This window comes from Ceratotherium simum, chromosome 13, assembly GCF_057802395.1.
Source record: "Ceratotherium simum simum isolate JZ-2026a chromosome 13, ASM5780239v1, whole genome shotgun sequence".
In the NCBI taxonomy this organism is placed as follows: domain Eukaryota; kingdom Metazoa; phylum Chordata; class Mammalia; order Perissodactyla; family Rhinocerotidae; genus Ceratotherium; species Ceratotherium simum.
Genome location: NC_141912.1, coordinates 50345161 through 50358711, shown reverse-complemented (window position 1 = coordinate 50358711; position 13551 = coordinate 50345161). Strand labels below are relative to the sequence as shown.

Sequence of the window (13551 nt, the reverse complement as noted above, 5' to 3'; positions counted from 1 at the left end):
TCTCTGGGCACTGTGGCTAAGGAGCCTGAGAGGATGTTTAAAAAGGCAAAGGGGTCCTGGACCTGGGTGGAGAGAACAGGCTAACTGTGCCCCACTCTTACAGTGATTCTACCCCTGTACTTTCTGGAATTCCTCCTGGCTGTCTCACAGTCATCAAAGTTTCCTCTGCAAGTTCTGGGACCAAGGTCTTTCTCCCTAAGCATTCTGAGGCTGTGATCACCCCGAATGCCCCACCCAAAACAGAAGAGAGGATATTGAGAACATCAGAGTAGCCAGCCCTCTCCAGGCTGAAAGACGGGTCCTGTACACTCGGCCAAACGCCCAGTGCTAGTGCCTGGAAACCTGCCTTCAGTTTGAAATCTGAGAGGTCGGAATCTCAATTGTCAACGTGAAATCCTTTTCTTGGCATTAAACTTGTGGCCAACATAATGGAAACCATGCAAATGCTGCCTCAGAAGCTGGAAACACAAATTCACCTGCGCTTCCCCACTCTCATTCCCAGAAAGAATTTTAAAACTAATAATAATGATAATAATAATATTAGTTTTTCCAGATTTCTGGGCTCGAAACTACCATTATACTTTTGTTGATGCTCTCATTTTGTACCTATAGATGCAAAATGCTTTTTAAAAATAAACTCTTAAGTGACTTCTCAAAAGTTGAGATGAATGGGAAAGTAAGCTAGATATCAACGAATCTGGGTTTTAGTGTCATATTGTGAGAATCATGACCCTGAGAACGTTACGATTTAGGTCATTGTGAGGTCATCTGAAGCAAAAATATTCAGAAAAGAAATCATAATGTCTATATTCAGAATTCACACAGCTGTCTCCTGAAAATGGGCCTCCATCTAGGGTCACTATGAATCATAAGCAAATTTATATTCTCACATAAACCCCCTTCTCTTGCACACTAGCTAGTACACAACTGAGGATTCAAGGAATCTCACCCAATGCATCTTAAGTTTATTATGAGTGAGAGGAGTGTTTGTGTATGTGTTGTTCTCCTGGCTGCTAAAGAAAGTGGGGACACAATTTTAGACCTCTCTTATCTTTGCTAATCTACAATGGGTAGAAACCTAATTTAGGGAGATGCAGAAGATTATAATTTTTATAGAAGGAGTTAAATCAGGCTTTCTCCAACTGGAAAACTGCCCCCATTTGGCAAAGTGAACCCTATGTGCTGAAAAGCAGCTGCTCCCGGGAAGTTACTGGGTCTGCTGCCTAGCCAAGTGCTAACTCCCTGGGCCCTGGGACTTTCTCTCCTGCATCCAGGTTGGGCTTCTGGCTTATGCTCAAATAAGCATTTATTAGGTAAGTTACACAGGCTGCGTATTAGGAGTATGCTTTATGAACACACAAATTGCCTGGAGGATTTATTTTGTATTCAGGATTAGCCATCAACTCTAGACTCTTTTATTTTTTATGTCACAGCATCTTTAAAGGGAATTTCTGTTGCTTTGATACTTGGTATTGCTGCAGCCTTGGGGAACTCTCTCGTCCTGGCTAAAGATTTGGCAACTTGTAGAGTTTACAGAAGCATGGGGAAGCTGATACCTTTCTTCCCAGTGGTTTATTTTTTAGGGAGGAAGAAAAGAGTAATAGGTCAACATAACCAGAGTTTTGTATCTGGAATGAAGATTCCAAGGAGGTGGGACTTCTTTACCGGGTTCCAGACTACAGATGGCAATGATGAGATTTCAAAGAAGGAAGGTCATGTGTCAACCAGTATTCATCCCCAGTGTTACTAGTTGAAGTTCCTCATGGTGCCTGTGTTGCATGTCAGCTCTTATTGAAATTATGTAATATTCATTCTAGATCCAGCGCTCCGGTTAGGGGTGTCTTTGCTGCCACAGCCAGGGTACTCATGCAAAACTTCTCTAGAGTACATCCCTTTTCCATTCATAGTGCACAGAAGCAATGCTTCCATGGAGGTCACTATTTTTAAAATTGAAATTTGGAGATAGGGCTTTGTATTTCCAATGATGCTGCAAACTCAGATGGGTAGCTATAGTAACAGCATAAGAAATCTGGGACTAATCTACTCAAGGTCACTTGTCTAGGACATGGCTATCATAAAAGGGATAACTTTGCCATAGCAACAGGAAAAAGTCAGCCAAAGACTTAATATGTGTGGGACAAAACCAGGCACAGAATACCTAGATGCAGATCCTCCTGCTGCCAGACCTTGTTAGGTCGCATGCAGCCAGAAGAAGCACAGATTGGTGCCACGCCTTTCTAGGTGTGGCTGTCTGCAGACACAGTACGGGGGAGGGGAAAGATTATTAGGCTGCAAGTAAGAGGTTGGCCAACTAGCGGCCCACGCAACCTTAGGCGGTTGAGTAACTCTGGGCATCGGTCTGTCCATCTGAAAAATGGGGATGCTCATAGCTGCTCTACTTATTTTTCCAGCTTGTGAGGAGGCGCAATTGGAAATGAATGCACGCATGCTCAGCAACCTCAGTAAAGGCCGCAAACCCCACCATTGTGTTGAGCGACTAGCACGTCGCGCGGTGCGAGCTGTGAGCGCGACAAGACCCCCACCCAACTTTTGCGCGCTATTGGATGGGAAAGCCAGGCGCCGACGCCTGGCCGCACTTTTCCTCTTCTCAATCCAGGCAGTTAGGGCAGAGGAAACAGCCACGGCTGTCTCCAAGGAACCGAGGTTCCCCCGGCGCCCCTAAAGCCCGCTCTAAGCCACGCGCCCGGTTTGGGTGCCCCCCCTCTAAGAACAGAGCGAGTGATGGCTAGAGGCCCTGCGCGCTCTCCAGGTGCGATCAATACTTCCTGGCGGGTTTCTGGGCGCAGGGCCCGTGCGCGCAGCCTCTCCAAAGCCTCAGTGCCGCCCCGCTCGCCGCCGCTTCAGTGTTGACATAATTAGACCAAATCTTGAGAGCAAAATAAATGTTCTGTTCGCCTTACAGCCACACAGATGTTTACAATTCAAATGAAAGAAATACAAACGGCAAGGATTTTTTTTCTCCCCTTCTTCATCTCCAGTGATCGCTCGTGTTTTCTGACACATTAAAAATGTGTAAGCGATTACAGGAGTTTCCTGTCTCTGTTTTTCTGCGGGTGCATTTCTGCGAGGTGCGCGTGTAAACTGGGTGGGGCAGGATCATTCTTGGCTGCTTCCTCTCTAGCCTCTCAATCCTAATACCCCCTCCCTATGTAATCCCTTCCCCCAAGGTAGCAGATAGTAATTGTAATCAAACAGCAAAGGGATAGGGGCTTACTTGCAATCAAATAGTCCTCAGATGATGTATCAGCAGCGAATGGCACTGTTTGGGGGGAGGCTATACCATTACAGGTATAACTGGATTACGAGTTCTGAATGCGCTCCTCCGGGTGCAGATTCCAAGCAGAACAAAAGAACGGGAGGTCTGCAGGGGGAGACGTACTGGTTTAATGTGGCGGTGGGTGTGTAATGGTGTGTGTGTGTATGGATTAATCCCCATTTCTCAATGCAGAGAGTGTTTTGGCTTTTGGTGATTTTCAAAGCAATAAAGAAATTAGAAGGCAAGGAGCTGAAAAAGCAGCTCCCCCTCCTGCGCAAAAAAGATTTCCAACAAATCTTGCTTCTAGATTCTTTGGTATATGAATTTTAGATTCAGATAAAGGAGACTGAATCTGTATTTGGGGACTAAAGAGGCAGGCGAGGCTCCGGGTGTACTTCTGGCTCAGTTTTCACAATGCCATAGAGATGAGTTTTGGCGATTGGAGTAAGGAGATGATTCCCGGGGCTCTGACAAAAGAAGAGGAACAAGGCTTCCCACCTCCCTCCCATCTTACTCCTCCCAGGAGCTGCAGAGAGAACCAAGGGCTCTTTCTAAATCGAGTTCCAAGCTCTGGAACCCCAAGCAGCAGAGAAGAGCTCATCCTCCTGCCCAAGCCGACCGTGGGCAGCCGTGAGGGCTGCAGAAGAGAAGAGCGATCAGGTCCATCCAGCCTGTGATTGGCAGACTGGACGATTGACGCTAAAGCCCCGTTTGACGGAAGTATATATATATATATATTTTGAAATTAAATCGGATCTGACAATGTTTGTACCACAGTGTAAATGCCTCTGCCTTGGCGTGCCAGTCACCACTAAGCGATCTAACAAACCACAGCTCTCTCAAAACGTGCAGAGTTCAGATCATATTAATTCTCCAAAAATGTTTTGATTCAAAGTAGTTTGTATTTTGTGTAGCCACGGGCAATCCGGAAAGCGCTCCTGCCTGCCTGTGGCCGGGTCCGCTCCCTCTCCGCGTGGCCCAGAGGCTATGGCGGTATTTAAGCTTCTGAAATTAGCCTGGGGCTGCAAGGCAGAGTGATCACAAAGCGAAACAAGGGGGCTTCCCCTCTTCACTTTTTTCTTTCTTCCTTTTTTTTTTTTTTTTTTTGAGTTTGCCATCCCGATTTTACAAAAAAGACCAGGGCCAAAATGTCACTTTCCACCCAAATACGGAAAAGCTGGGTCTTCTCATCTCACCTCCATCTTCTTCTGAAGGCCACAGCCCCCTACCAATTCAGCCCCTACCCCTGCGATTCCAGTCTGGATCCACTCATTATTAGCTTCATCATCATCGTCGTCATCGTCATCAACATTGTTCTCCCACTGTTAAATTCTCAGAGCGAGAAATGAAAGGGACCAGCGCCTGACAAAGGGGAGGGGGCCATGAGGGAGCCTCAGAAGATTCATAGGGAAAAGAAGAGTGGGTTTTCCTTTTTTGTTTTAATGATTAAAAACACAGACGACTCCTGTAAATAGAAGCCTCATTTCTTCAAGAGATGCCTTTTGAAACCCAGTATCTGAATATTCAACGAAGGCAAAGCCCCACTCTGTACGTACAACATTAATATGATCTCTGCAGAATTTGCTACTCGGAAATATTAACATATCAAAGCCGACGCCGGAGGCGAGAGAAGCTATCGATACGCGAGCACGGGGTAAAGTAAAGATTATTGGTTCTGATGGTTGGAGTGGCGGAGCTGCGGGCAAAATCGCGCACACCATTAACCGCGAGTGAGCGCGCAGGGAGCTACACCTCGGAGGCGGTGGCAAATATTTTATCTAGGTGGTAATTACCTCGGCGCTGCCCTCTTCCGCGCTGTCTTTCGCTACCGGGCCTTCATTATAGGCAAAAACAACATAACTGCCTCTTACCAAAGTGAGGCAGGGAAATGGTATTTTGTTCTTTGCAAGTAGAAGTGGCCAAATTTAAATTCCCCTCCCTCCCACACACCACTGCAAAGCCAGAGCGCCTCTCCCGGGTGAACTCGTGTAGAGTACTTAGGGACCCATCTTCTAGAAGAGCATTCAGGGGTCTTTGGAAGTGAAATCTATCTTTTTCCTCCCAAGGTAAATTCTGGAAATCATTAGAAATGTAAGAACTTAGCACGAGGGGGAAAATGGCGAAAAGTTGTGCTTTTCAGGAAAACATGTTTCATGTGGAGAGTCATCCGTGAACCACGGATTAGAAGAGAAACAGATATTCCCATCTAATAGGGCGACATGGCAGAGCGCTTGAGTTGTCCTCTCGATTTTTGATGAACAAAGGTGACGTGAGCTACTGATATTAGGAATCCTGTGCATTACCGTAGTGACAATAGAGAGAAGGGGTTTCCTTAGCGTGTCTTCAGAAGCGGGGAGTCCTCAGATGAGGGGCTGGGCGGGCTCCGGCAGGATATACACCACCTTTTAATGCAAGACTTCCTTGCTATCCATTTGTAAATTGTCATAAACGTTCATCGTTTCAGATTAAACAGACACACATAGACACATACCCTGGTCTCCGGACTCAACCAAGTTAATTGGCCTTTCTCTAAGACACGTGGCAATAGAATAAACTCAGCAGCTAAATTCTAAATTCCTTCGCGGAGTTGGGGGGCGGGGGGAGGATTAGAGTTTAGTGAAACAATACAGACATAAACCTCAAGTTACCTCTCCTTTCTCTTTGGAGCCACGCTGTTCTCCTAAAAGATCAATATTTGGTTTAAAATAGCAGATTCGGCACTTTTAGGTGAAACGAAGTGGCACCGAATTCTCCAAGAACAATAAAACAGCGCCTAATGAAAACCATTTCTGTGGCTCTGATAGGATAGGACTGCAGTTCTCATCCTGTAGTTACCCTAGAGCGTTGGCCTTTCTTGGGAGGATGGTGAGGGAGTGTCCCCTAAACCTCTCTCCGAAAATTCAACTCATTACACAGCCGCCTCCTTTCAGCTCCCGCCCTCAACCTCGAATAATTCCCACCCTCTGTCAGCTATTGTAAGATCTAATGCAATTTAAAAGCACTTGAGAATGCGATCTTGGAGCAAGTGCGGAATTGAACGCAAAGACCGCAGTAGCGCTAGCCGGCTCTGGGAGGAGCTGGTTCCGGGCGTTAATTAGTGGCGCTGTCCTTCAGCACCACCGGCGTCTCCGTGCGCCCTGAGTGCTCGGCCTCGCCTGCAGTGTGACCGCCCCAACAGATCCAGACCAGCACATCTCACCCGGCCCTTCTTTCACTGTGTATTAAACTCCTCCCCACAACAGTATGTATATTTTATTTCAATTTTCACTACTCTTGAAATTTCATGCCATTTCAATAAGGCTGAGTATTGGCCTGAAAAGCTAAATATTGCTCATTAAAAAAAATCTTTGTGGAGCAATACTAGTAGTTTTTAAAAAAAATAGTTTTCAAATCTCCACGGGTGAAACAATAGAATTGACTACTTATTTTACACTTAATGGAAGTTCCACTATGACAATAGACGAGTTCCAAAAACACTATTTGTTTTCTTTCCCTCTCAGTTTAAATGGAATTTCACACTGGACATTGGGTTGTAAAACCTGTAGTTTAAACGTGAAAGAATACACTGCTTTCTATCAATGCATTTCATTTTGGGGAAAAGCATTGGAATCTTTCAACAAGCTTTGAAAGGGATGGAGAGGGACTGAAGGACATTTATTTGGTGCCATCAGAAGTGACTCAGTCTTTAGTGGTTCAGTTACTAAAGACAACTCCGGCCCTGGAGCTGGAATTAGTCCTGGTGAATAGGCCACATCTTATTAATTCGTATGAAGTTGGAATAACAGCTGGTCCCTCTTGCCTTGTGTGTTCCTCGGGTTACTCAGCTTGCTAGGAAAATAAGCTTCAGAGGCTCTGGGTACAGTTAAGTGGGGAAGCCAGAAAAATCTGCACTGCCTCGAGGCCCTTAAAATGTCATAGTTCAAAACCTTTTGTCAGAATGGAACATCTGAGATACAGCCCCCTTCAGTGTCTGAGCTGAAATCAACAGCTCTCAACTCTTGCCTTCCCCCCACCTTCCAATTCCATGGGTAACTCTGGATTCAGATGTTTTCCTCAACAGATGGGAACAAGAAAGCTTTATCTGGTACAGTTAACACCACCTCCTCCTCCCACTCTCCCTTAAAGAAAGAAATGTTCTGGACACTTAAAAAAATAAGGGCAGCTACAATATTGGTGTTTCATTAGCCTTCCCTGAAGCCTCAGTGAATCTAGCCTTTCACAGAATCCTTCAAAGCCTCAAGCTAACACCATCACCTCAAACACCCAGGCTGTGGCTGGCACATTTAGGGCTAAAAAAGACCAGAAATTCTGCTCCAGGATGCGGTGATGGGGGAAGGGGATGTGAGAAGGATTTTTTTTCTTTCTTTTCTTTTTTTTTTTTTTTTTTTTGCCTCTAACTTTGATTCTGTCACTGTTCCATGAGGAACAGCAAATGTCTTCAATCACAGGTCTTTTGGGCACAGGCTGGGTTCAAGCCTCAGTGGAGAAAGGGAGGCTTTTTAATGTGGGTATGTCCGTGGGGGACAAGAGTAATTGACTAAGAGTAACTGTTTTCTTAGTCACCAGACAAGGGATCTCATGTTTAAAAGCACCACCAGGTCTTCAAAACAAAGTAATAGATGAGAGAAAAATATTTAGTTTTAACACGTTACTTACCTCTTCTTATCACTCCACCTTGGCCATTGAGCACAAGCCCACATTGAGCTTCCACAGAGCCCTTAATAAAAAAAAAAAATCACTTAAATAGATACTAATAGGTATGACTACATGAGTTAAGTCTTTCAATCTGCCCCATCTCTGAGTAGATATCCCCATAATCCCATAGTAGACATTTAAAAGCAACATTGAACTGGAGCAAGTTTGGCACCACACATAATTTTAAGGAAGAAAATTGCCAGAAAAACCACAATCTAAAAGTTGTATAAATCTTAAGGTATGCATTTTACAGCACCATACAATATTGCACTTCAAAGTGCCTGAGTACCTTTCATCTTGGCAGAAGAGAATGAGAAGCCCTTTGAGTCCCCATCAAGGCACCGAGCATATATACAGACAGTTTCCACGGCACTTTCTGCATGGAGCAAATTACACCAAAAGTGTCAGGTCTGGCACTGTGGGTTTCTTGGGAGCTCAGAGGAACCATTTCAAGTGCAGGATTCAAGATATCTTATGAGGGTTCTGCTTTACCTCAGATGTAGGAGCATCCTATAATGCTACCCAAAATGTGTCTTATAGAGGAGACACCTTCAGGTTCACTCACGGTAGATCTTCAGGCTCCTAATGGATTGAGGGACCATTTGAGCTGAGAAGAAGGAAAGGGTTTGCTGATTTTTGATTAAGAAAAATAAAAATTTCTCTCTGTCTTTTTTTTTTCCTGAGTCAAAATGTGTTAAAGGCTCATTTTCCTTTACAAACAAACGAGGTATTGGACATGAAAGAGGCCTTGAAGGGTGTTAACCTACCCAACAGCCCGTGAAGAGTTAAGTAAATGCGGAGAGAGTCGGTGCATAATAAAAACCCACTTTACAAAACAACCTTTACAGCCCTGGCTCCCTTTTGCTTCCCCATTTTCACCATATTGAGGCAGGCCTGTAAGACCCCCCTTTTCAACCTACTCACGAGTTCTTTCTTATTTTAAATGTTCTGCCTTAAAGTGATTATCAAATCAATATGAAAAAAAAAACTTGGAGACTGAGCATAAATTAAAGCTGTGATGGGAAAAGGTGTGACAGTTTCCTTTGTTGGCCATAGCAAATCTTTTTAGGGGACTCAAAGATGGAACTGAAGCCACAAGACTGTTTGCATCTGTTAGGCAGACTTAGACCGCCCTCCAAACCATTGGACTTTCACTTAAAATTCTGTGCAGGGAAAAGTATATTTACATTTGTTGCATTTGAAATGAGGCATATGCTGATGAATGTTTTAAAAAGGAAGAAATAAAAGGAGAGAGACGGGTTTCTCCCACACATCCCCTCCCCATTTCTCTTTTTAAAAGTAGCTATGACTTGTTTTCTCTTTCTTTTTCATTCTGCCAACTAAGTCCAGGAGGAGTGGAAGAAAATAACTTGCCAGATTTACAACTTGCTTCGTACATACATATATATATCATATATAATGATATATACATACATAGATATGTCTGGATCCATAAATATATCATACACCATACTCCTCTATTTCTTCTAGTGTCTTGCAGTGTTTTTCTCAATATGAATACTCCCTTAGTATGAGTAATAAACGGGAAAAGGGAGATTAAGAATATAAAAAGGACCTAGGCTGAAAAAAAGGTTTCAAAATATCTGAAATGCACAAGGTAAAGAGCCTCAAATCTCTCCAAGGAAGTGAACCTTTTTCCCTCTCATTCTTTGGCGCACCAGTAAGATGTTTATTTTCTTAGAAGAAACAAATCTTGGTCTTTTCACTTAACAAACTTTTTCCCCTCATAAGTAAAACATGTTGTCTGGTCGGGTGACATTGCATAAATGACCAGTTGAATGGCACTAAGTCGAAAATTGGATAAACTACGGTGTTCTTTTGCACGGGATTCGCTCTTTGTCTGGTGCTTGCAAATGTTCTAATCCCCTCTTTTGAAAAATGCCCCGCTTTGTGCCTAGCACAGAAAAAAAATTTGTACAGATACAAAAAAATCAGCAGCAGACGTGACTATTAAAAGGAGTAAATAGGTTTTAGTTGAGCTAAGCATTGAATGGCAGATTTTTTTCCTTTTGAGACATAAGGGGATCTTTGTGAAAAATGTAAAAATGCCCTGAGCGTATAAAATTATTTCGTGAATATAAATGTAGAAAGTCAAGGTTTATGGAGCCAAATCTTTTTTCTCGTGTGCCGATCTTGCAGCTATGGCTCTTTGTTGGGACTGTAAGGGCTTTCACTATAATTTAAAACTAATCCCTTGCTCGGAGGTAAATGAGGGGAAAAGATTTTCTGTGCGCAACAAGGGATCTCTTACGTCTCCAACTTGTGCTCCTTGGATAGCTCCCCTTTCGTTGTGGAGACTGGAGAGAGTGGCCACCTTTGTGCGGACTGAAAAAGTAGGGACTCGCAGGTAGAGCTGCACTTTCAGCCAAAAGAAGCTACAAATTCATATCTTCTGGGTTCCTTTTTGGACATTTGTGGGCTTATTTGTTTGAAATGTGGCTGTGACGACATGTTTGCGTAATTATAAATTCTATTGTTGCAAAGTATGTGCAAAGTGCATTCAGAAAGAAAGAAAGGAGAGAGAGGTATTCTTTCCTTCCTTCCTTCCTTCCTTCCTTCCTTCCTTCCTTCCTTCTCTCTTTCATTTTCCTCTCTCCCTTCTTTTCCTCCTTTCTCTCTCCCTTCCTATTTCTTTTCTTTCCCTCTCTCTCTTCCTCTATTTCTTCATTTCCTTCTTTTAAGGAGTTGCATCTTATGTAAAAGTTAATGGCCTGGAGAGGAAAAGTAAAGTTGTGAATCGTCCAACTGGGCAGCAGGATTGGGCGCTCCTCAGGTGGAGAGAATTGCGCTCAACCCCACACCACGGCAAAATGCATTGTGCATATCCTTTCACTGGGGTAAATTTTTGAGGCTTTCATTTGCGATTCTTTCCACAGCAATCTAGTTATATTTGGTGAAACTTTTGCTAGAGCTCAGGGTCCCAACAATGTCCAGAGAAAAAACCAGCCCCCCAATTTATAGTAGCTCCCCACAAGCTCAGTCTGGGACAAATGCCTGGGACATGCGGGTAGACCCAGAAAAGCACCCAGACTGAGGGTGCGATTGGTCATCAGCTTATCGGGTCTTACTCTGAGTCCAGTCGGCTCAACCTCAGCCTCCTTGATCTTCCCCACCCCATCCCCTCAGGGACAGAAATGTGGATTCATAAAAGACGTCTGTGCAGACCGACCGAAAGTGGGGGCCCGAAGCTAGCCGGACTCCCGAGCGTCCAGTTCCAGGTGAAATGCCTTGATCCAATGAGAGGGACAGAATGGCACACGCCTCTTCTAATTGTTTTGATAACTTTCCATAAGTGGTGTGTGTGTGTGTGTCTGTGTGTGTGTGTGTGAAAGAGAGAGAGAGAGAGAGAAAGAGAGAGGGAGAGAGAGGAGACGGCTTACAGTCAGAGCACTAACGGAGCGGGAGGGGGAGGGCGAAGGGGGGAGGGCGCAGACAAATTCGCTGCATGCTTATTTACCTGCAAGTCGTCTGCTCCCGCGGCGGCCAGCCCCAGGCTGGGCCCTGGCAGGAGTCTTTGATCTGGGTGCATTCCATACTGAGAGCCATGGCTCATGAGGGACAGGTCGTGGCGGCGGTAGGCATCGAGGCAGCCCAGCTCCCGCCTCTGCTCGTCCAGGCAGGACGACTTGAGCGCCCGCGCATTGTGCAGGTTAATAAAGTCGGTGGGCTCCCCGTGATGGATCTGCTGGTAGTACTGTTGCGAGTGGTGGAGCGAGTTCAGAGAGTAGGCGTCGGGGGTGACGGCCGGGTGGCTGTGCTGAAACTCGTAATGGAAGGACTGGTGGTGGAGCGGGGTGTACTGGTGGTTAGTGGAGAAGTAGGGGGACGCAAACTCGGTGCCGGTGGTGGAGTAAGTTAAAGGAGAGGAGGAGGAATAGGCGACAGTGGAATTGGCTACGGACTCCAGACAGCCAAGCTGCATCAAACGGTAGCTGTTTGATCCGTCGTGACGTATCTGGAAGGAAGAGGGGGAAAAGGGAGAGCAGAAAAACTTGAGGTTTGTCATTTTGCAACCAAGGCGCTGCTCTCCTGGAGCCGGGCGCTTTCTCGGGCTCTCCAAGGAGAGCGAGCGCGCAGGGCTCGGGCCGAGCGGCAGCCGGGGCTCAGCGCCTTTGCCAGGGAGCCTTTGTGAGCAGGCGAACTGGGGGTGGGCGGCCTCGTCCTCACAGTCGAGAGAGCGGAAAAAAAATCCCCCACCCTATATAGGTGCGGGTGACACCACACACACACACACACACACACACACACACACACAGCCCCTGCCCAACTTGCGCAAGGAGCTGGGCGTTGGAAGCCAGGTTTGCGACTGACTCCGAGGCCGCGGGGAGCAGAAGGAGCGAGAAGGAGCGCACAGAGCGCGGGCCCGCGCCTGGCCGCTGCCACCAGATCCCAGCAGCGAGATGCCGCGGCTGTCCACGCTGAGATGTTCCTCCAGAGCTGCTCAAAATCATGGTCCATATATTTTAAAAATCCAATCTGTAAATCGTTCAACTTGCTCATTTCCTTAACTATTTGGGGCAAGGACCCATCCCCCCACTTTCTGCTTCACTTTTCTAGAATAAGCCCATTCCAAAAGGGGTGCGTTGTTTCCCACCCCCCTTGTCCACCTACCGCCCCCCCCCATCAATCTCTTTACTTTTCCTTTCTGAGTATCTTTTTCCATTTCTATCTCTTTCTCCTCACCCCTCCTCCCTTTCTTTATTATTAGGATTATGTTTCCCCCTCATTATGGCAAATGTTTCTTAACGTGGCAGAGAGTTGCCCTTCCTGGCGACAGATGTCATAACGAACTTTCTCCCCTTTCCTTCCTTAACTTCCCCGGAAAGCCAGATTATAATTAAACGTAACGGTCCAATATAGATTAGAGACAGGGGAAGCTGCCGCCGCCGCCACCGCCGCCGCCGCCACACACACGCGCGCTCAAAAAAGAAAAAAAAAAAAAAAGTAATAATACCTCGGCATCGTGGACTAGTCCCGGAAAGGTAGTTGACATGTTGGGTTTCTCCGAAAGCTTACGATGCAATTTCCCCCTCCAAAAAAAGAATCGGGAAAAAAAAATCCAAAATTCTTGTATTTTCCAATTTTTTTTAAGGAAAAAAAAATTTTCTATAGATAGAGATCTAAATTGTAATGGCTTTGCCCGGATCAGATAGCTTCTTGCCTCGTACCCACTTAAAAACCTGTAGGAACAAAATTTTCCCTCTGCACAAAAGCAGCTCCCTGGAACAGATTTTGTACTTGCTGAGTATTTCTTTGGCTGATGTCGTAGGTCCCTTGGTAATATAGAAGTTTTGAAAATTAAGCATCAGCACTGAGAACTGGGAGGACAATAGGCAGAAGAGATTTATCCCAGGAGACAAGGAATAAATATTGTATCTTCGCCTAATAAGGAACTGTAGGTTCTTTCAACATTTTTATCCATTTTTTCCAACCTTTATCATGCTTTTCTATACTGACTGAGGTGGGGACTCTTCTCTGCAGAGAGCATTTGCACACGTTTTATTGTGAAGATACAGATCTAGCCCTGATATGTGTATATTAGAGATAGAAATATATAT

General features: G+C 45.3%; 1 protein-coding gene across 2 annotated transcripts in view; it reads right to left on the bottom strand.

Annotated features, from left to right (window-relative positions):
- Window positions 1-12986, bottom strand: part of TFAP2D (transcription factor AP-2 delta) — a 51555-nt gene extending 38569 nt beyond the window's left edge. The window contains exons 1-3 of one of the 2 annotated variants that reach the window (XM_004424034.2): window positions 12948-12986; window positions 11451-11948; window positions 7934-7994 (exon numbers count right to left, since the gene is read on the bottom strand). In XM_004424034.2, coding sequence (XP_004424091.1) covers window positions 7934-7994; window positions 11451-11948; window positions 12948-12986 — 598 coding nt within the window. Of the gene's footprint in view, window positions 1-7933; window positions 7995-11450; window positions 12000-12947 lie in introns of those variants that run through there. The other variant, XM_087437885.1, reaches the window with a different exon arrangement.
- Window positions 12987-13551: the final 565 nt, after the last annotated feature.